General features: G+C 45.3%; 3 protein-coding genes and 1 pseudogene across 5 annotated transcripts; 3 read left to right on the top strand and 1 right to left on the bottom strand.

Annotated features, from left to right (window-relative positions):
* Positions 1–79: 79 nt before the first annotated feature.
* LOC109693043 (large ribosomal subunit protein eL42-like) lies at positions 80–3,158 on the top strand. The gene has a single exon (XM_074066205.1). It carries the CDS (start codon positions 147–149, stop codon positions 465–467), a length of 321 nt encoding a protein of 106 aa, XP_073922306.1. The 5' UTR covers positions 80–146; the 3' UTR covers positions 468–3,158.
* Positions 3,159–10,077: 6,919 nt separating this feature from the next.
* LOC141420950 (U2 spliceosomal RNA) lies at positions 10,078–10,256 on the top strand (annotated as a pseudogene).
* Positions 10,257–12,705: 2,449 nt separating this feature from the next.
* On the top strand, positions 12,706–18,528 carry Ppib (peptidylprolyl isomerase B). The gene is made up of 5 exons (XM_020174070.2): positions 12,706–12,895; positions 13,535–13,648; positions 14,204–14,297; positions 17,465–17,649; positions 18,193–18,528. The coding sequence occupies exons 1-5, from the start codon at positions 12,761–12,763 to the stop codon at positions 18,313–18,315; spliced, it is 651 nt and encodes a 216-aa protein (XP_020029659.1). The 5' UTR covers positions 12,706–12,760; the 3' UTR covers positions 18,316–18,528.
* On the bottom strand, positions 16,950–21,299 carry Snx22 (sorting nexin 22). 3 transcript variants are annotated; one of them, XM_020174071.2, is made up of 7 exons: positions 21,165–21,299; positions 20,772–20,855; positions 20,423–20,527; positions 20,127–20,221; positions 19,766–19,798; positions 19,497–19,564; positions 16,950–19,106 (listed from the first exon to the last, which is right to left on the bottom strand). In XM_020174071.2, the coding sequence occupies exons 1-7, from the start codon at positions 21,237–21,239 to the stop codon at positions 18,991–18,993; spliced, it is 576 nt and encodes a 191-aa protein (XP_020029660.2). In that variant the 5' UTR covers positions 21,240–21,299; the 3' UTR covers positions 16,950–18,990. The 3 variants fall into 3 exon arrangements, with proteins under 3 accessions (XP_020029660.2, XP_073922280.1, XP_073922281.1); XM_074066179.1 differs by lacking the exon at positions 19,766–19,798; XM_074066180.1 differs by lacking the exon at positions 20,772–20,855.
* Between the last annotated feature and the right edge of the window lie 240 nt (positions 21,300–21,539).

Here is a 21,539-nt window from a genome sequence, read left to right as displayed (position 1 = left end):
GAGCTTTCTACATTTTACAACCATGATTCTAGAAGATCATTTTCTTTGAAATTGATGCTGTTATTTTCTTGTAAATCTAATCCAGCATCTGTTCATTTTAAAAAAAAAAAAAGCTTTCTTTTGGTGCGGATAGCCCTCCCGTAATCATGGTTAACGTTCCTAAAACCCGCCAGACTTTCTGTAAAAAGTGCGGCAAGCACCAGCCTCACAAAGTGACCCAGTACAAGAATGGCAAGGATTCTCTGTATGCCCAGGGAAAGCGGCGTTATGACAGGAAGCAGAGTGGCTATGGTGGGCAGACCAAGCCCATTTTCTGGAAAAAAGCTAAAACTACAAAGAAAATAGTGCTGAGGCTTGAGTGTGTTGAGCCCAACTGCAGATCTAAGAGAATGCTGGCTATTAAGAGATGCAAGCATTTTGAACTGGGAGGGGACAAGAAGAGAAAGGGACAAGTGATCCAGTTCTAAGCTCCATTTTTTGTTTTTTTTATGAAGAAAATAAAAACCTTAATGTTATACCATTAGAGTTCTCTTAAGTCCTACCATGCCTCAGGCATTGCAGCCTGACTGGACTGATGCAAGCAGGTGAGGAGTCCACCAGGGTGGAAAGTGTCTACCAGTATTTGTGCCTGTGCAGTCTAGTCATGGAAAGGTGAATCACTTACTCCACACACCTTGGCACTTTTCAGAGTTCTCACTGCAGACTGCCCTCCAAGGTGAAAGGAACATCCCAGCAGCCACTGAGCATTCATGACTGCCTTAATTGTCTATGTAGGGTCTGTCTAGCAGTAAACAAGGTCCAGGATAGTATGAGTCAGGTGACTAAGTTAGCTGGTTAAAATTCCAGCATGAGCTGCAGAAGATAGAGATTGTGACATTTCTAGAAGTGTTGATTTCTTGTATATTTAGAGGAAAGTATAAATATGTAGAAACAGTCCTTGCCCATGAGCCAAACAGTCCATCTTCTCTTAAAGTAACCTTCAGTTTAGTTCAGTGGACATGTATGCTGGTAATGTTTATGATTTTAAGAGTGTTAGTAACCACTCTTGGTGTCAGAAATATGCAGCAGTGGCAATGTTATATTATAGTGGTTACTAACATCATAGCCTTAACTTTTTTGTAACATAGAAGATAAAATCCATTCCCCTCCCGGTGAATAAGCATGGCTGCACTTCTCCCAGATAACTTCCATAGCAGCCTCGAAAGCATCTCCACAAAGGAACTTGGTCTTCTGATGCTTCTCTCCCAAGCTCACTTGCCTCCTGTGTTCCAGCCACCTCTCCCCATGTCCATATTGAAACCAGTTTTCCATTCCCACTGAGTTGCCCTGACAATGTCTCCAGTTATAGCCATGCCAGGGCTAGAGTTTCTCAGATTGGGAGTTTGTAAGGCCATACAGCCAACTTTGCCTTTGCCAGGCCACTGCCACCATCCCCACCATTGCCCAAAGTGAGCTAATGAATTCCAGAGACCCTCAGGGAGCCAGGATTCTAGGTACCCCACCTGGATTGACCATGTGGGTGACAGGCACTTATCTCTGGGGTTCTTGGTTTTGCAGACTATAAGGCAGTCCCATCTAGAGGTTGATGGCCAGTGACTCCCAGTCTTGCTCATGATGAGTTGGTAGGAATCAGATTGGGATTCCTTTGGGTTTGGGTTGTTTTTTGAGGCAGGGGGGAGTTCTAAGAAAAGGAAAAAGGCAACCATGGCCCTTTTGTGGCTTTGTAGAATTTTGAGCAGTGCTTTAAGCCACAAGTCTTGGAGTCTTTGATCCAGTAAGCAGTCTTAAAAATGTTTTTCCTAACTCCTTTTGCAGGTAACTAAATGCAAAAGAATAGGTTTCTCATTGTATTCAGAATAGTAAGTAGGTCCCTGAATATAGGAAATAGCAGTTGACATATTTTCTCAAAAACCAACCAAGAAGCCCACTCCAGTATTTGTAGATCAGCTTACAAAGGAAAAAGTGGACATGAATTCCATATACTTTTAGTTTTATTACCAAACTTGACATTATAAAGAAACCTCAGTCGTGTGGATAGGATTTCTTTTTTTTTTTTTTCTTTTTTATTCCTCACAATCATATTTCCAGTGCCATTACCACCTTTAAGGTCTCAATGGAGGATTATCCATGGTAACAAGTGGGGGTGCAGTGCAGTCATCCCAGTAATCCACAAGAGGACTACTGCCCTGACCACCCCCCAAATCCATCTTTCAGGGTAGGTGAGACATTTTCATTGTTCCTTTTCATGGACTCAAGACCAAATCCCAGGCCAGCCCTTGCACCAAAAGCCTCATAGAGGGTTATCAGTGATAGAAATGTCTCAGGAAAGATGAGCCATTTCTTTGGGGATAAGTATATTTACAGATGGAGGGGTGTGATTGCTGTGTGTGCACTCATCTGTGTGCATTTTCATTTTCATAAAGACAGCCTAGGCTGCTGGGAACCATGTGTTCCTGAGTATTCTCAGAGATAAATTAGATGAGAGCTCCTCAAATCAGTGTCTGAGCAAGCCGGCTCTAGGAATGAGCCCCATTAATCAAGCAGAGAGAAGAGTAACAGAAAAGGTAGATTAAAAAAAACCAAAAATATTTTAACCCCTCTAATGGAAAATAATGTTGATTCAATAATTCCCATTGGATATCTTATATGCTCTAATTTATTATTGTCTGTTCCTTTCATCTTTGCCCATTATACTCTTTTAAAAAGATGTTGAAATGTTGATTGCATTTTTTTTAATCTAGATAATGTATAAATCAGCTATGGAGAAATAAGTTTTAATTGTGTGGTTGTGTCTATCGTTAAATGCCTTTTTTATTTTATTTTTTAAGATATGTATTGTTTCCTAAACCCTGGCACTGGTTGAACAACTCAGCTGTGAAAATGAAACTTGTAGTATTTTTAAACAGAATGTCAATTTCAAATGTATTTGAAATGGTTCCTCCAGGAGAGAGATTTGTACACCATTAGGAAAAATTCATCTACAGAGGAAGAAGCCACCTTTGGAGAAAATGGAAAGTGGGTCTTATCTCAGAGTAGCCCATTTCCTAGGGCACAATGGAAAACACAAATGTGATCTTTAAGTATACCTCTTCCCCAATTTGGGGAAGAAAGGACTCAGTTTGCACCCTTTTTGTATGTAAAATAAAATGTCTTACCTTTCTTGGCTACTTTTGTTTGGTTCTTTGGTTTGTTTTTAGTCTCCCCTGGCTTTCCTCTCAGAATCTAAGTGGGACTAACTTTGATGTGATTCCGTGCTCCTGTAAACAAAAATAATGCCTGATACTTTGGCATTATTTATTATTATTTATTATGACCCAAGGGCATTCCCTTGGGTCAAACATTGCCCTCTCCTGTGAATGAGTCACTTCAATAATAAATATTCCCAGCCTGGCGCCAGTGGCTCAGGCCTGTAATCCTAGCTACTCAGGAGGCAGAGATCAGGATCACTGTTCCATGCCAGGAAAAACAGTTTATGAGACCCTAAGACCCCCAAAGACCATCCGGGGTCACAGTTGAAGACACAGAAATGGAAAATTGCCTCACCCAGGCAAAATTTACTTCTGCAGATGGGTATACAGGCACATGGGCACAGCAAGCACAAGGAGCAGACCATAGGTCCTCATTTTTATTTCTGACACAGTGGAGCCCTTCACCCTTTACTCAGATTGGTTGAGTTTGGGTGCACAATTTGCTTGTGATTGGCTAATGCTACATTTGGAATTTGGCAGTGAACAAGAGCCCAGAACTGCAAGCAGCTAAGATGGTGGTACATTTTGATAGAAAACAGTTTTCCTCATAGTTCCCCCACTTTTTGTTTCCCATTCTTTTCTTCAAACTCATTTAACATCATTTGACTGTTTTAGGTGTACTCAACAATAATTGGTATGATATGTGAGTTTTAGTTAGGTTTCTGTGAGTCTAGGAATTAGTCCCCATATACAGGGTATAACACAACACCCAATTAAAGCCATTGCCTCAAATACAACGAGGGATGTTAAGATTGAGGTCATCACTACTATTTTTTTTTAAACTGTTCTAGCCAGTTGTTAGTAAGGGAGTCATTTATCTTAGCTAGTTGTTTGACAGGGATGTCAGGACTTGGAGAGCCTTGGTTGTGGTCCCAACATTCACCCCGAATCAGGACGCATTCCCCGCCTCGCTTTTCTGCCAGAATCATCTCCAGAGACAGTTTTCCCATGCCATCTTACTGGTGGGGCGTAGTTCTGCAATCCCCTTCATTGCAGCCCTAGTATAATTGACAAATCCCTGTTGGTTATAAAAGATATAGTTAATCTAATTTACATCCTGCTGCTATTTGATTTTTTGCTTTGAATTCATCAACCATGTCTACATAGATGCCATTGGGGGCCGTGGGACCCCAATGGCATCTATGTAGACATGGTTGGGGGAAGTTTGGGTTTTGGGAATGGCAGGGTGAAAGGGATGGCCAATTGTACTAAAGTGCAAATCCCATTTTACTAGCAGTCTCAAAGTAAACTGCTATACAGACATCTGCCCAGGTGACAGAGCAGACATTGCTCATCTCTTCAAAGGATTGGCCTTCACTGCACCCAGGTTTGTTTCCCAGAAACTAGCCCTTCTCTGCCACACACACCTAGAGAAGAAAGAGGCAAAGTTAGAGCTTCGAGATGGGGGGTCTAATTGACCAATGCAGCTTTAGCCTCTCTCGTGGTCATTAATCATGGGAAACAGTAGTGACAAAGTCCTGCAAGAGCCATTGCCCCAGGCTGTTTTTTCTTGGAAGAGGGCAATCATACATGCCACACCAGTAGGATCAGTGGCCCATCCCAGAGGGAAAGAAGACAGCTTGGGTTTCTGGTCTTCCTGTTGCACATGTATAGCAAACGCTTCTGTTTTAAGTCCAGACAAGAATATTTAATCCACTTCAGCTTGGCATTTGTCTCCCCATAACCAGTTTTAATAGCTATAGTCTGTCTTAGATCTTTTGACTTCCACTACAGTTATCCCGCTCTGATTATGACGGAACTGTGGGATAGTGTTGGGGACAGGACATTAGAGGATGTTGTGGTAGCAGGTTCTTTGAGCAATTCTAAGAGAAATGAACCTATACATCAGTGTTCCCAATAAGATTAGCTCCTAATCCATAGTTCCTTAAGACAGATGGCTCTGTGGTCATGGAATGGGGATCATTATGTCAGTGTTGGAGGGGCTGACAATTGGGAGGGGGAGTAACTTTCTTAAGCTGGATTTTGCCCCTTAATTTCTGTCCCCAATTATCCTTTCCCCATTGTGTGGGGTAGTAGTAGGTTGGTGAGATATATTCCCCAGATGTAATCATCCACCCTATCATGTCCCACAAGAACATGGGTAGTAACCACCTTCATAACTACTCTTCATAACTAGGACGGGGTCCGCACACAAACATACAGTCTCAGCCCTAGTATGGATATAAGACTGATTCTTAAGATCCCCACAGGGTATTACAACGCGTGCATCAAATTCAATAGATTGAAGAGGTCTGAGTGATATTGATAGTTTACCAAATGGAAAAGGAATAACAACCCTATTACAGTCTCTTTAAGGTTATTTTTGTGTCATCAGGACTTGAAGACGTGGTCCATAATTCCTTCTTGGGAGCTTGTTTTATTCAGGTGTAGTGGCTCCATCCCTTGTCAGCAATACATGCTGCTGTCTCAGTAGTGAGTAACACCTGATAAGGGCCCTCTCTCCACTCCAAGTCCGGATCAGGATGTAATCACCCAGTTGGTGCAGATGCACTGGAAATTTGAGTAGTGGAGTCTGGACCAGCCGTTCCTGTTGCCTAAGGGATGATAGAGCTGAAGAGAGACCGGCACATAATTTCAGAGAAACTGATCCATAAGAAAAGGTGATAGTACAAAAAGTTACCGTACTAACCTCACGATCAAATACAAAGAAACTTCCACCTTTCACCTTGCTTCCATCGAAAGCAAATGATGTTTCTTGAACTCTGGCTCTTTTAAGTACTTTTTCTCACAGCTGGGATAAACTGTGAGAATCTGGCTTGTAGGGGGAAGAGCCTTGAGTGCCTTTTACCCTAAAATAAGTTACATTTGCTTCCCCATAGGAGGCAATAGGCGGCATTGTTTCTTTCTTTTTGGATATAATGTCCTGCCTTTTAGTTTCAAAGTCTTATCTAAATTTAAGATTACTAGGGCTGTTAATTTAAATTTTTACCCTTAGAGTAAGATTTAGCAAAGCTTTTAGAACTCTTACAAGCTTAGGGAGACAGTGTTAGGGCCCCCAGATAGAATTTTTTTTAATTGACCAAGTGTTGGTCCCTTTAAACATTTATAACTTTAATCCCATAAACTTTTTGATAAATGCATTAAAATCACTGAAAAGACATTTAGTTAGGACTCAGTTTCCTAAAGAGTTAAAGCCCTGATGAGTTTCACAAGCAATATTTTGACTTTAGGAAATCCCTTAGATAACTCTTAAATTACAGTCAACTTAATTACACACATAAACTTTTATAAATTCCATCTATCATTTACTTTTAAGATTTACTCAGGACCTTTATATGACATTTTGAACCTTCTGATGGTTTGTGCTTATCCCTCTTCATTTGGAACAATCTTTAGAACAAACGTTTCTTTACAAAATTTTTTCTCATCTAGAAGCACTTTTTCTCCCTTTAATTTTTTTTCCCAAACACATACTCAATTCCTTTTTATGTCCTTTCTACTTGTTGACTTTGTAACTTGTATTTTAAAATAACTTTTATAAGAATTTTAAATTTAAATAAAATTGTCTTGTTTTTACTATGTAGACCCGTGAAGAAAGGTAATTTTAAACTGTCTATACAAGTAACTTAATGACACATCCAATTATGACAGAGTTGAATTTAAGACAGGATGAAATAGATGAAGATTACTGCCCATAAAATAATGTCTGTATTTTAGTTAGACCTGGTTGAAATAAAACCTTGGAAACCTGGTGTTTCTAAAAAGTAGTAGAAGAGGTGAGGGAGAGAACAGAATCAGCAATTCCTTTATATTAAATCTATAATAATCATTTTAAAGTTGTTTAAACACATATGCCAAAAACATTTTAAATTAGGTATGCCATAAATGTCAATTTAAGTATGAACAATCATAAATTCAAGACTAATAGACGTACACACAAAAACACAAAAACAACTAGAGTGCACTCACAGAAAAACCTTTAAACCATGTGTAAGTCAGAATTTTCCTTAGGGTAGTAACAAGATAAGCTCAGGGCCTTCAATTTTTATGCAGATCACAACAGATCTCTTTAAACTTCCTGTTTTAATATGCACCATCCCTTCCCTGCTAAAGACCAAAATAGAATCCAAATTCTATTTGAACAAACTGCAGAAACTCGCTAGGCGCCAGTGGCTCACACCTGTAATCCTAACTACTCAGGAGGCAGCGATCAGAAGGATCTCAGTTCGAAGCCAAATCCGGACAAATAGATCATGAGACTCTATCTCGAAAAACCCCATCACAAAAAAGTACTGGTGGAGTGGCTCAAGGTGAAGGCCCTGAGTTCAAGCCCCAGTACTGCAAAAAAAAAAAAAGAGACTCCAATTGCAGCTTTGATATTTTGAGCCATTTGTGTTACTTTTAAACTGATTCTGAGTTTCTTTTTTTGCAATCCTCCTGAGTAGCTAGAATTACAGACATGAGCCACCAGCACCCAGCTCGCAATTGGAATCTTTTAGGGCCCAATTCTGAGGCATCTTAATGTTAGGTTTGGCCATGTATTATTTTTTTAATCCCTCCTTTTTAAAGTTTTACACATTTTAAAGTAGTAGTACCCTTAGCACAGTAAGCAGAGCTCATAAAATCCTAAAGGAGAACTGCCAGGACTGCATTTTCTCCTGTGCTGTCTGTTTGTGCCTAGAGAAGAAAAAAGAAGAAAAGACAGAAATGGAGCCCTGCATATCTGAATCTGTTCCTTTTATTTGGAACAATTAATCTATACCCTTAAGGACGAACATCTCCTCACACCTTAAGGAGCATGATTAATTAAACCTGGTTTTTATGGAGGCATCCCTTTCTAATCATTGCCCCTCCCCAGTCCTTATTGCTGGGTCCTGGACTTCCCCGTTCTCTAGGGGGTCCCCTTACTAGGCATATTGAGACACACTACTGGGAACAAAGAGTGGGATCTTAACTTAAAACGGCCTCTTTTAAGACTTCAGATTACCCCTAGAAGGTGCTTTTTAAATAACTTCTAATAATAGTTGACCCTGTGCTACAGAAACTTTGTTATTAGTGAAACCTTTTAAAGAAAATTTAGGGGGCCTAGTTTTGGATGGAAAGCTGGCATCCCATTTCCTCCTCCAGAGAAAGGATACATGATGTGAGAGCCCACCCTCTTAATTTACACCCAAAATTAGTTTTTTAAATCAAAATTTGTATGTCAGGCAAGGAAAATGGATTACATCTCCAATGCAATATCTGGCTATTTTAGTAAGCATGGAAAAGATAGAATGAATTAGCCCATCAAGTGTTAATTTCAGGGAAGGAGCACGTATGATCATTAAAAAAAAATGCCTTATTGAATCCATAACAAAACCCAAGAAGGGGGCTGTCTTGTTGCATTTTAGCTAATACAATAGACCGGAATACTAAGGTCTCAATTTTAAACACATGGGCATTTGTAGGGAGTAAAGAAAAGCTTAGACAGAAAATTAAAATTCCTTCTGGTCCTTCCAGCCTGTGTGCACATGAGGCTGAGGGTGTGGATCCAAAACCCTGACAGTGACCATGTGGTGTCTTGGTCAGGAGAGTGAATGGGCCAAGCCCCATTCCACCTGCAGTGACCTGGACGACCTGTTTCCTCTCTTGGTCTTGACATGTGTGTGATGGGAAAAGTGTCCCATCTTGAAAGCAAGACTTAAAAGGGTTAACTGCTAGTAAAGAGTTTAGACAGATTTAGAAATTTAGAATTAGGTGGAAAACAATCCAGGAGAGAAGCAACTCCAACCCTCAGCCATGTGCCATCTATATTAGTTTCACACTCCTTAGAGCTCTTTTTACTTGCAGTGTTTCCTATCCCAGTCTACCTGGTTGGTGAGAATACCCAGTAGATGCTCAACCTTCCTAATTTTCTGGGGATGTCTGGCACACTACCCCACACACTTTGTCTGTCTCTGACCAATTCCCTCATGGAATGATACTCGGTGGTGCTACTTGGCAATAAGCAGGTCGGTGTAAATCCCCAACTAGGCTCTTATGGACTGCCCTGTGTCTCAGACACATTTCACTCTCACACAACCTCCAAGATCCTTCCGGCTGCCAAGGAATACTTTGCCAGCTGATACTGTTTCTAACCTTCCTTGGTCTGTGCACAGAATTGCTTGGTCACCGCAATGCTTACTAAGGCCCTTTCTTCTTGCATTGCCACCAAGATAATTCAGGCCCAGAATGAATTTCCAGTCCAAGAGCACTGGTTGCCCAATACCCCAGGGGTCACTGCAATTAGGTGGATGAATGCGTTTCTCTCCAGGTAAGAGGCTTCCGAGAGCACCTCTCCCTGATGGAATTATCCCAGATGAGCCCCTAAATTGTTAGAAATAAGACCCCTGAAAACCACCAGGGTCACAATTGGAGACACAGAAACAAACAATTGTCTGCAAGGCAAATTTACTTCTGCAGAAAGGTATGTAGGCACAAGGCCACAGTAACCATGAGGAGCAGACCATAGGTCCTCATTTTTATTTCTGACACAGTGGGGCCCTGCACCCTTTACTTGGATTGGTCCAGTTTGGGTGCACAATCTGCTGGAGATTGGCTAATGATACACTTGGTGTTGTAGGTAGAAATTTCAGTGCCAAAACAGAGCTCAGTGAACAAGAACCTGAAACTGCAAGCAGTTAACACTTTGACAAAAAAGACTGTTTTCCTCACACTATCTTGAAAATACCTCATCACAAAAAAGAGCTGGTGGACTGGTTGAAGGTGTAAGCCTGAGTTCAAACCCCAGCACCGCAAAAAAAAAAAAAAAATTGCCTCAGTGGTAGAGTGTTTACCTGGCATGCTTGAGGCCCTGGGTTCAAGCCCCAGTCTTTTGGCTAAGAGGGAAAATGCTTCTCAGTCTTTTGGCTAAGAAAGTGTAACGTATGTTCTTATCAATTCAATATCTAACACATCCTCTGAAAACAAAGTAAATGGTTTGGGGCAGGGAGGTGGAATAGGAGCTTGCTCCATCCACCCTATGCTTCAACCTGCTATTGTAGTACCTCCAGGAGTGCTGTACCCCTCCTACAAAAAATAAAGAAACTTAAATATTCCTAGAAATTGGACGTTCTCACTCACTCACTCCTTAGTTCCTGAATCCCCATGGGGGATACTACAGACAGTCAAGTTCTGCTCTGTGGTAGCTACTTTGGTAGCTTTGTAATTTTGTTTGGCTAACAAAGAACAGGTGTACAGACAAGATACAGTATAACTTTGATGTGCATGTTAGATTCTAGTGCATATACAACCAGGACAACTAACTGCCCATAGGATTGGCAGGCTACAATTTATTTTTTCCTTTTTTTTTAAGTTTTATTTTTTTATTCTATCATTATTACATTTACTCACATGTATACATATTGTTTGGGCCACCTCCCCCCGCCACAGTTTCTTTTATTGCTACTCCATTACTCATTTTCTCACTGGTAAGTAGGAACATGTTTGTTTTGAAAAAGAACATAGGATTGCCCAAGCTGGCCTCAAACTCAGGATTCTACTATCTCAGTCTCCTAAGTACTGGGATTACAGAGATTTACCACTATACCCAGCAGGAAAACAAAACATGTTTAAGATCCTGAGAGAAAAGTTGTACATCAAAGGCATTTCATCCATCAACTTGACTTTTTTTTTTTTTAAGTGAGAGTGAGGACTTGTGGTGTGCAAGTGGGAGGCTCTGAGTTTCCAGTACTGGGTGGGGTGGGGAGAGGGCAAGAGGGCGAGAAAGAGGATGCTTTTATGCCATTTTAGCATTGGCTTCTCATGTGCTAAAGGCTGCTTTGAACATGGCTTGGTAAACATTTCTCTCAATGGCTATGGGCAGTGTGAGACTACTGAATGGAGAGAGTTTATCTCACCTCCCCCCCAAAAAAAGAGGGGTGGGAAGGTGGATGTGGAAGATCAACTTTACCTAAAAGAGACTCCATCTAACAGAAGTTGCCTGGTTGAGGTACAAGGATAGGGAATAGAAAATGCTATTTGTGTTTACATGAGAACTCTTGAAATTCTGCAGCCTAATTACAGTGATGAAATGTGTAAGGTAAGGACAAATTCAGAAATGCCAGTGACCACACACAATTCCAACACAGGTCACCACTTCATGTAGAGAGCAAATCGAATTAGTTCAGCTACAGAAATGGAGCCATGTCTACAATCTGGGTAGTGACAAACTAGAATTTCTACAGTTAGTCTTTGAAAATTAGTTTTAAAGTCCAACTTTAAGAAAAGAGTTTTGCTGGGTGCCAGTGGCTCATGTCTGTAATCCTAGCTATTCAGGAGGCAGAGATCAGGAGGATCATGGTTTGAAGCCAGCCAGGGCAAATAGTTACCTAACACAAAAGGGCTGGTGGAGTGGCTCAAGGTGTAGGCCCTGAGTTCAAGCCCCAGGACCGCAAAAAAAAAAAGAATGTCATTTGTATTTTTCTGGAAGACTCCAATATTGAAGTATGTTGCAAACTGGAACACCACCAAATGTGTCACAACCTGAAACAATCCTGTGGGACATCCGATGACAAGCTGACCTTCCTGAAGGACTCTTGAAAAGGAAAGGAAGATGTCAGTCTCAGGCTGTTGCAAGTATCATTTTTCACCTCAGTATTAATGGGAAGCTCTCTCAAACAATGCTCGTTGAGCACTGAATCCTGCAGCAGCATTGAGGGAGCTGTATACAGATGAAGTTGCAGCAGTTTTCCTGCCCCGCTCCCCGCAAAAAAAAGGTCTACTTCAGAAAACAAATAGGCAAGGCAAGAAAGTTAAGTCACAGCATATAATAGAGTGTGCATTGCTTCATACAACAGTAAGCACAGGTTTAGAGGAGGGAGAGAAAAATGGGTAAAGGGCTAGAGACAAGGTGAAAAGGAAAAAAATGGAAATAGGTTTTGTAGCAAATTTTTCAAGAATGTAGGAGTTAGAGAAGGCTCTATGTATGTATGTGAAAATACACCTTAAATTCAATTCCCAGCACTACAAAAAGAAAAAATAGAAAAATAAATGTGCCCTGAGTCTTTGCAGGCTACCATACGGAAACTCAATTTGGTCGCTTGATTGGCCCATACGCACTATGACAGCTGTCCTCGGCCCTGTCCAGGCCCACTGACTCGACCACTCCAAGACCGCAGCCACAAGTACTACCAGCGACCTCCCGCGGGGCAGGGTGGCGGTAGGTCCCGCCTCGCCGCTTGGCATGCTGGGGTTCGTAGTCTCTTCAGAGACCAATCCTTGCGTTCTCCGAACGTCGCCTTCTGCTCATTGCCTTCCTGCAGGCGGAGGGACTAGCTAGGAAGCCAATGAGGGAGCAGTAACGTGGCAGCCTCCCACGAGCCCCTGTCCCGGCCGGAGCGCAGGCCCCGCCCCCAACGGGATCTACCAGCTGGCCGCAAGTTGGAGGGGGGAAAGCGGACACTGCCCCGTGCAAGGCGGTCACACACAGTCCCAGCTCCCCCCCTCACGTGGTGGCGGCGCCCGGCCTTAGCCGCGCATCCCCACCCTCTTCCAGTTCGGTCTGCTCGAGCAGTGCTCGCTCTTGCCGGTGGATGCTGCGCTTCTCTGGGCGAAACATGAAGGTGCTCCTCGCCGCCGCCCTCGTCGTGGGCTCCGTCTTCTTCCTGCTACTACCAGGACCCTCCGTGGCCGATGAGAAGAAAAAGGGACCCAAAGTTACCGTCAAGGTCTGGGCTCCTTCTCTCCCCCTCCCTGCCTGGCGAGGCCTGTCCTCCTCCACTGTCTGTGATGCAGCTTCGGCCCCCGCGGGCAGTGCCGTCCACGGCATTTAGAGATCCGGAGTTCCGGCTCTGGCTTCGAGTCGCCTAGGTCTTTCCTTCCCACTCTGAGAGTGCGGACCCTCTCCAGCACCCATAAGCCCCTTCCTGGCTGGGGTTGTCCAGTCGCGCGGCCAGCGCTGGCAGCCTTGGAGTGCTGGGGAAGTGGTGAAAGATCGCGTCTATCCAATCTTTTCTCCCGTTAAGCCGGATTTTAGCCACTTCCAATTACAAAGGACAGTAAATGGTAAGCTTGGGCTTAAGTGGGTTTTTAAATGTCATTTTCGATAATCTGAGCCCATTATTTATTTAGATCAAAGGTTACCTTGTAGTCTACAGACAGTGTAAACGAAACATTTTTTTTTCCAGGAAAGCATATGGAGCTTTCAGTAGATTCTCCCAGGGATTTTGCCTCCACCAAAGTCAGATTCAGAACCATTACTCTGTGCTCTGTTCTCTCTCCCATCCTCAGGGTAGGTTCTTGGGCCCTCCTTTCTGTACCAAGACACTTTTTTAAAAGGCTAAGTTTGAAATGGTCTTTTTCCTTAGGTGTACTTTGACCTACGTATTGGAGATGAAGATGTAGGCCGGGTGGTCTTCGGTCTCTTTGGGAAAACTGTTCCAAAAACAGTGGATAATTTTGTGGCCTTAGCTACAGGAGAGGTAAGCTTCTGGCCCAGACAGAGGTAGTCAACTCCAAGCATTAGGGGGCAGCAGACTGGACTGCTGAGTGCAGCCCATCTGTATGGGAGCCCTGGTTGAAGACCAACTGACTGTGGTGCTGGGGACTCAGTATTGTCATGTTTTAGGAACAAGGGGTCCAGAACTTAACTGAGAGACTTAACTCAGGACATGGCACAGAGCTTCAAGAAAACAAGTGTTCCCTTTGGTGAAGTTTGTATTTTAACTCCATTGGGCCATGAGGTGATTTTTTTTGTTCATCCATTTTCTTACATCTTTCTTAGGATGAAAAGAGGGGTAAAAGCATTTCGTGGCCTAGAATTTTATAAAGTCTGGGAATTGTACAGGAAGGTAGGATCTTTCTGGGATCTGTGTGCTCTGTGCCTGGCCTGCAGTAACTAACTGATCATTCAGTGATGAATCTGGCCAGTGAAGAGGTATCTTTTGTGAGCAGTTGTGGGCTGGGTTCCTATAGAGCCTTTTGACATCTGCCTGCTGCCTCATGCCATCTTCTTGCTTTCTCTTTCCTTTTTGTAGAAAGGATTTGGCTATAAAAACAGCAAATTCCATCGTGTGATCAAGGACTTCATGATCCAGGGTGGAGACTTCACCAGGGGAGATGGCACAGGAGGTAATTTCAGATCCTCTGGGTAGCGGAGTCTTTCAATGGTAGCCTCCAAGTAGTACAGCTGAGCTGTGTTGGGTAGACAGGCCTCTCACATGCATTGAGACCAGGTGGACTCCTCTTTGCAAGGGAACCCAATATAAAAGAGAGGGAGGGATGTGGTTAGGTGGACCTCTAGATCAGGTATGCAAAGCCCACACACACCACTTTGGAAATTCTAGCAAAGGTGAGAAAATTGATTCCTCCACCAGAAAACACCCTGCAAGGGCCAAGCTGCACCTCTGCATTTCTTGTACACATACAGCAGAAACACATACCCTGGACTAACACATGGGTTTGTTTCACTGTGCTGGGTGACCAGTCTGCTATTCCTTCAGTCTCCAAGAAGAGGGTGCTGAAGATGTAAAGATGTTTCACTTCCAGTACCTGATGATTCCCATAATACAGCTAATAGGATTTGTGTTTTGTCCTCAAGTTGTTTATCATCTAGGCAGGAAGAACTAGGAGAAAAAACCTGAGTTTCATAGCCACAGAGATTAAAGTAATGGCTAAAGGCAGTAGTGTACCAGGTTACAGTGGACAAAGCGGAGATAATTCAAAGAACTACTGAATCAGACCCAGTTGGATTTGATCCAGAGTCTGCCACCTTCTTACTTTGTGACCTCAAAGTGAGTCCTTAGAGCTTCGTTTCTTATCTGTAGAGGGAGATGGATAAGAATTATGGGCATTGTGAGGATTAGGTGAGGTCCTAAATGTTAAGTGCCTAGAAAGTATGTGTAATTGGTGGCAAACAGAGGAGTTACTTTGAGTGATGCAGAATGGCCCTGTTAATGTGAGGAAAGATTTGAGAGAGCCTCCTGGATGGGGAGAATGTGAACTGCCAAAGAGGAGGCAGGGTTAAGATGTGAGCCCAGCTCTGTTCTATGGCAGGAACTTGGCTAAAGGGGAGGGTTCTGGGAAAAATGGAAATACAGCACTCACCAGGGTAAAGAAGTGGGTTTACGTAAAGCAGATACCTTAAAAGCAACTGAGGCCAATAGGAGAAGGGGACCAGGAACTAGAGAAAAGGTTAGATCAAAAAGAATTAACCTAGAAGGTAACACACGTGCACAGGAAATCAATGCGAGTCAACTCCCTGTATAGCTATCCTTATCTCAACTAGCAAAAACCCGTGTTCCTTCCTATTATTGCTTATACTCTCTCTTCAACAAAATTAGACATAAGGGCAAAATAGTTTCTGCTGGGTATTGAGGAGGTGGGGGGGAGAGGGAGGTAGCGGAGGGGTGGGGGCAGGGGGGAGAAATGACCCAAGCATTGTATGCACATATGAATAATAAAAAAATAAAAATTAAAAAAAAAGAAGTGGGTTTATGACAAGGAACCTGGTATTGTGCTCTAGGGAGTGGAGGTGTTGCCTCATGTATCCTGAGAACTGAAATGGAAGGACAACCCAATCAAAAAGAGTTTTAAGGGAAAATGATATGGTGGTAGAATTTAGGATGTGGAGCCAAGAGCAAGCTGACTGCTGAGAGATTGGTGCAGCTGTCACTCAGCAGGGTGACTTAGGTTTGAATCCCTAATGAGTGTAGGCTAGTGGATTAGAGCAGAGATTCAAAAGCCAGGCCATGTTGGTTTGAATTCCAGCCCTGCTGCTTGTTAGCTGGGTACCTTTAATACATTTAACTGCCCTGTCTCTCAGTGTTCTCATCTTTGTTGGTACTGCAGTTTGAACTTAAGACTGAAAGGCAGATTACCACTGGAGCCACTCTGCCAGCAATTTTTTCATCTTTGGAATGGGATTTTTAGCTACTGCTTCAGAGGGTAGATTGTCAGATATGTAAGAAGCTTAGAACAATCTGGCACACACTATTATGCTGTAGGCATGAGCTGTTAAAAAGTGAGAGTAGCAGGAATGGATGGAAAGGATGAATAAATGGGGAATAGAGACAACATCAAACAGTGTGCAGAGGAAAAGCTGCCAGAAGAACAACTGCAGTCTAGAAGGAAAGATGATGATATGCATTGGGCATAGAGTGAAAAATTTATACCTTTGAGTTGGGAACTCCTTGTGTGCTGGAAAAGGGTTGGAGCTAGGGATATAGATTTGGAGAATTTCAGGATGGAAGTCCTGTGGCTGACTGGGACTTAACACAGAAATCCTCAAAAGGGAGTTTTTAGCCAACACCCCAGCCAGAGGTCAACACAGGTTGGTGGTAGTCTAGTTCCTCCCCAGTCTCAGGGCGAGAGGTGGAACACAGACAAAACACCCTGCGCCACCAGCCAGCCTAACCATCTTGGCTGTCAATCTTCGCATCTGCTACACAGCAGCCCCTCACTGGTCAGCTTCAGTCAAACTCAGTTTCCTAGCCTGGATTTGTCCTGGGGAATTGCAGGATAAACATAGGTGTGTTGAGAAAAAGTAAATAATGCAAGTAAATTGAAAGAAAATGACTTATTATATTTAATGCTGGGATTCTTGAGGTCTTTAGGCCCCAAGAATGTAAATCTTTTAAGGGGTAATGGGAAAAGAAGGGTTCTAGTGCTTCTCCTGGAACTGTCTTTCGAACTAGAATCTTGGAAGCAGATTAGAGACTTGTACTCAGCTGTACAAGTCTCTTGTAGACCCCGGCCCCAAACCCCACATGGACAGACATGACATGCATTTGTAGGTGCTCTTTATTGTATGCTCATTCCTTAATAAGACACTCTCAGTTCTACAGAAGGAACCCAAATGGCACCTCCTCTCTTTTGCCTCCCCCTCCCCCACTCCCAGCTGTGTCCTATTTCTACTCAGCAGCTACACCTATCTTTTGTGCTTTTAGGAAGACAAGCTAGTTAGCTACAGTGGTCCTTCTTTTCTAGAGGGTTCCTCCTCCTGTCCCTCCCTCCCCAGCATCCTACACAGCACAAAAGCATCTTCCTACTAAAGTCCCTCCATGCAGACCTCAGGCAACAGCCAAAGGTTTCTGATAATATGTGCCATAAAACTATGCTCTCAAAAGTAATCCATCCTGTCAGAGCCCACTTAATCTCAGCCCAGATGATAAAAAGTCTTTCTCCTCTCAGGCCTAGCATGGCACAGAGGACAGGCTGAGCCCCTTGCATCCTCACCCCAAAGATCTGCCAGGTTTGGGCTAACCCAGCTTCCTGATCCACTCTGCCTCTCTTCCTAGGAAAGAGCATCTACGGTGAGCGTTTCCCTGATGAAAACTTCAAGCTGAAGCACTATGGGCCTGGCTGGGTGAGCATGGCCAATGCAGGAAAAGACACCAATGGATCCCAGTTCTTCATCACTACAGTCAAAACGGCCTGGCTAGATGGCAAGCACGTAGTGTTCGGCAAAGTTCTAGAGGGCATGGTGAGTTCCAGAAGTGGGACTAAACCTGGACAGGGATCCATAGACCCTGGGGCAGGGGGATCAAGAATAAACAGCCGTGGCCCATTGCTAGGTGTGCACCTGTGGTCCTAGCTACTCCTGAGGCAGGAGGATCCCTTGAGCTCAGGAGTTCAAATCCAGCCTGGGCAATATAGCAAGACACTATGTCAAAAAAAAGAATACACAGTACTCAGCTTTTATCACTCACTGGGATGGAGATGTGTAGCTCCTACCCCTGAGTTGCATGGGGTGTGGCTGAACATGATGTCCCTGAGAAGCTAGTTGGTACTTCACTCCCCAGTCACCCTCTTTGTCCTCATCTTTGGCCCAATCTGGGTCTTACTTCAAAGGAAAGAAACTCTTGCATACCTTTGTCAAGGCCTGGCACCTTGGAATTTTGGTGACTTAAAGTTTGTGTGCTGTTCAGAAGGGGCCTCAACCCTTCTGAGCCATACACTAGGGCCTGTCTCCCAGTGTGGACCTCCTGACCCACCCTGCCCTCATGCTCCCACCTTTCCTTCCCAGGAGGTGGTGCGGAAGGTGGAGAGCACCAAGACAGACAGTCGAGACAAGCCTCTGAAGGATGTGATCATCGCAGACTGTGGCAAAATTGAGGTGGAGAAGCCCTTTGCCATCGCCAAGGAGTAAGGCCCAGGAACCTCTTACCTCTGAGCAGCTGTCTGTGCTGGTCCTGTTGCCTTCACAGGATGAAGGGTACCATCACAGGGCTCCGTGCTACATTGGCCCTAGTGCTGGCGTCTGACAGAGCAGACTTACTCCCCTCACATTTCACAGGGCCCAGTTTTGTAACAAACTCTTATCAGTGATGACCAATAAAAAAAGAAAAAATTTTTTTATAAACTGTGTATGGGGGGTTCTTGGGTACATGGCACCAGCTCTAAGTTTGTATCCTAATATGTCTGGGACTTTCCTGTGGTGGTAGATGCCTGCCCCTTCCTGGGCTCCTGCCTGAACCTGTACCCAGGTTCCACAAAAGGCCAGACAGAAGCTTCCTTTTTGTTTTGAACTTTGCCAGCTTCTGTCTCAACCCTTGCCCCCAACCACCTTCTGGTCTAGGTTAGGAAGTACACAGGACTTCCTCATAGCCTACCTCTAAATTGACTTACTCCTGATCTCCTTGGCTTTGTGCTAAAAACCTGAGTTCTACCAGCACCAGCCCTGAGTGGGGATGGACAGAGCTGAGCCTTGGGTAGTTAAATCCTGGGTCCAGGCCAATGGAAGATCAAACCCTAGTTCTTTATATAGAGCTCATAGGACTGAGGCACATAACTGTCCTGTCAGGTTGCCCAAACCCTGTACTGATCAGGACATTGTTGTCAGAGGGTAACAGTCAGCCTTTGGCTGGGCTGATGCTGAGCTGGTACTGAAGCCATAGAAGCCCTGGAGCACACCATTCACCACCACTTCAGGCAGAGGTTCTGTGGGATAGAAGTAAAGAGGGAGGGGGAGAAGGGGAGCTGGCATGGGATAGTCCTGGACTCAGGTCTGGGGTTCTCTCAGTGCCCTCAGGAGTAGGAACCCTTGCCAAGGGGGAAGATAACAGCTGTCTACCCAAATGAGGCATTGGCATTCCCAGGCCATATTTCTGTTCACATCAGCTTGGTAGATGCAGGCTGCTGGGGAATGGAGATCAGGCGGGAGCCAAGCTTAATGCCACTCACTACAAAGCAGTAATAGCAGGTAGTGACCACAGAGGAGGGCAGTAGGAGGGAGATGCTACCTGGTGCTGAGAAATGGTAAGGGACTCCCTGTGCCACCCTGGTACCTAGCCCCTAAATAAGGAATGCAGATCAGAGGCACCTCCTCACCTGGGGAAGGAATGTAAATGTAGGGATCCATACAGAAGCTGATGACAGGCTGGTGTTGCAGTTGCGAGCTGAGAGGAAAGAGGGTCATGAACCATGAGAGAGGGAAAGAGACTAAGAACTGAGATCACTGTCTCACAAAAGAAAAGGAGGGGGAAGTGGACTGGGGAGGCCCCATTGAGATAGTCCAGATCCTGCAGGCTTATCTTTTAGCATATGGCCACTAGAGAGCAGCAGGAGCCATGGGCAGGGCAGGGCGGGCTTTGACTTGCCTGCTGTTGCTAGGCAGTAATTTCCCCAGGGTGCTGAAAAGAAGAGAGACATTGTAAGCTGCCTGAGGATGCCCAAGAGAGGTTAGGAGGGGGTGGAGACAAAAACCCAAGGGACCCACTGCTTCTATTTGTAACAAGCCCAGTTATGGAGGTGGAGGCAGCTGAGGTGATCAAGGCTGTCCAAAAAACAGCACCTCTACCTACCAGGGTCAAGAAAGCTGGTCAGGAAGGTCATATCTCAGAAGCAAGAACCAGGCCAGGGCCTCACAGATGTAAGAAGGAGCAGGGCTTGCCCTCCAAAACCTTTCCTCACCTTGCTGCTGAGTCCTTGCCACCACTACCCCCCAACATGTCTTCTTACCCCCAGCTGCCAGCCTTGGGGTCTGGAGGAAAGTGGCGAAGTTTCAGGAATTCCAGTAACTCCTTGGGCACATCCTGGTTCAGGTATAGGATGCCCTAAAGGGGAGGACAGAGGAAACCTATAATCAGACCCCACTAATTGCACAGCCCTGTGCAAATGAAAACGGGAGGCCCTTTGTTCCAAAATAATTACGAATTTCAAGGCAGTGGGAGCATAGCATTAAATCAAGTTCACCGTCTTTTTCAATACTGGTCCCTGTGGCCCATTAAGTAGCCAAGGCCTAATCTCACACACACCTGGATATAGGCCTCCAAACCCTGCCGGCGCTGTTCCAATCCTCTGGTCCTCCAGTTAGGTAGGCGTTTGGAGGGGAAGTCGGGCACTTTGTACAGTTTCTTGATCTGCCGGGGAGGTTACAGGTTACAGAGACGCGATCGTAGTATCCCAAAAGAGCTCCTCCCCGCACCCCGCTTCAGGCTCTACCCTAGAACAGCCCCTGGTGAGTGGTGGTTGGGACTGGGCTGAGAGAATGGAGCGACCGCGCAAGGACAAGGTCAGTGCGAGTTGGGGTCTGCATGACCCCTTTGCTCAGGATCTGAACCCGGGGGCTGGGCCGGGGTCAGCCGGTCGTCCGCGCCGCCTCACCCGCTTGTGCAGGGCGTGGAACTCGCTGTAGCGCCTTGGCACGGTGTGTCTGCGTCCGCTGCACAGCACCTCCACCCGGAACACCTGGCGGGTCGGGGTGAGCGCGAGACCGGTTGACAAGACGCTCCCACTCTCCGGCGCGCAAAAGCACAGAAGCCGCTCTCCCGCGACCCTCCCGCATTCTCCCAACTGAGAGAAAAGGCTGGCAGACCCGCCCCTCCGCTTCATGCGGTCCCTCATGAGCCAAGACCGCGGTCTGGGGAACTGGCAAATGCAAGCAGCCCCGAAACCCTCATACGGGGTTGTCCTCCAACAGCCCAGCTCCGAGCGCCCAGTCAGCGCGGTAAATTCGTCGGGTCCCTGCGCCTCTCCCCATCCCGTGTCCCTGCTCACCATGTGGCTTTTCTCTGGGTTCTGCCTGGGCCCCTCGGCCTGGGGCCCCACCGATGGGATGTGGACTTCCAGCATCCGCGTCACGGTCCCTACTCGTGCGCGCAGCTCGCAGCCCCAACTCCCGGGAGAGCAAAGTCTACCCCGCGCGGCCGCCCCTCCCCTTGGGCCTCAGGCCCCGCCCCGGCCCCGGCCCCGCCCCAAGCCCGCCCCGCCCCGCCCCGTCGGGGACGTTCCCTGCGCTGCTCCCTCCTGAGGCGCGAAGATTAGGCTGGGTGCTGGGGACTCAACTCCGACACCGCCCCAGGGGCGGACGCGGCTGCCGCGCGGGGGAGGAACACTCGCAAAGTCATGCGTTTGTCAAACATTTACTGAGCG

The sequence above is a fragment of the Castor canadensis genome, chromosome 2 (genome assembly GCF_047511655.1).
Source record: "Castor canadensis chromosome 2, mCasCan1.hap1v2, whole genome shotgun sequence".
In the NCBI taxonomy this organism is placed as follows: Eukaryota; Metazoa; Chordata; class Mammalia; order Rodentia; family Castoridae; genus Castor; species Castor canadensis.
The sequence above is the reverse complement of the archived record's forward strand: the minus strand, read 5'-3'. Positions and strand labels throughout refer to the sequence as shown.

Coding starts and splice junctions, on each gene's coding strand:
- Snx22 (XM_020174071.2), bottom strand. CDS start 21,239: ATGCTGGAAGTCCACATCCCATCGGTGGGGCCCCAGGCCGAGGGGCCC. Junction 20,222..20,422: donor GTTTGGAGGCCTATATCCAG/GTGTGTGTGAGA, acceptor CCTCCCCTTTAG/GGCATCCTATACCTGAACCA. Junction 19,565..19,765: donor TTACTGCCTAGCAACAGCAG/GCAAGTCAAAGC, acceptor CTTTCCTCTCAG/CTCGCAACTGCAACACCAGC.
- Ppib (XM_020174070.2), top strand. CDS start 12,761: ATGCTGCGCTTCTCTGGGCGAAACATGAAGGTGCTCCTCGCCGCCGCC. Junction 12,896..13,534: donor GACCCAAAGTTACCGTCAAG/GTCTGGGCTCCT, acceptor CTTTTTCCTTAG/GTGTACTTTGACCTACGTAT. Junction 13,649..14,203: donor TGGCCTTAGCTACAGGAGAG/GTAAGCTTCTGG, acceptor TCCTTTTTGTAG/AAAGGATTTGGCTATAAAAA.
- LOC109693043 (XM_074066205.1), top strand. CDS start 147: ATGGTTAACGTTCCTAAAACCCGCCAGACTTTCTGTAAAAAGTGCGGC.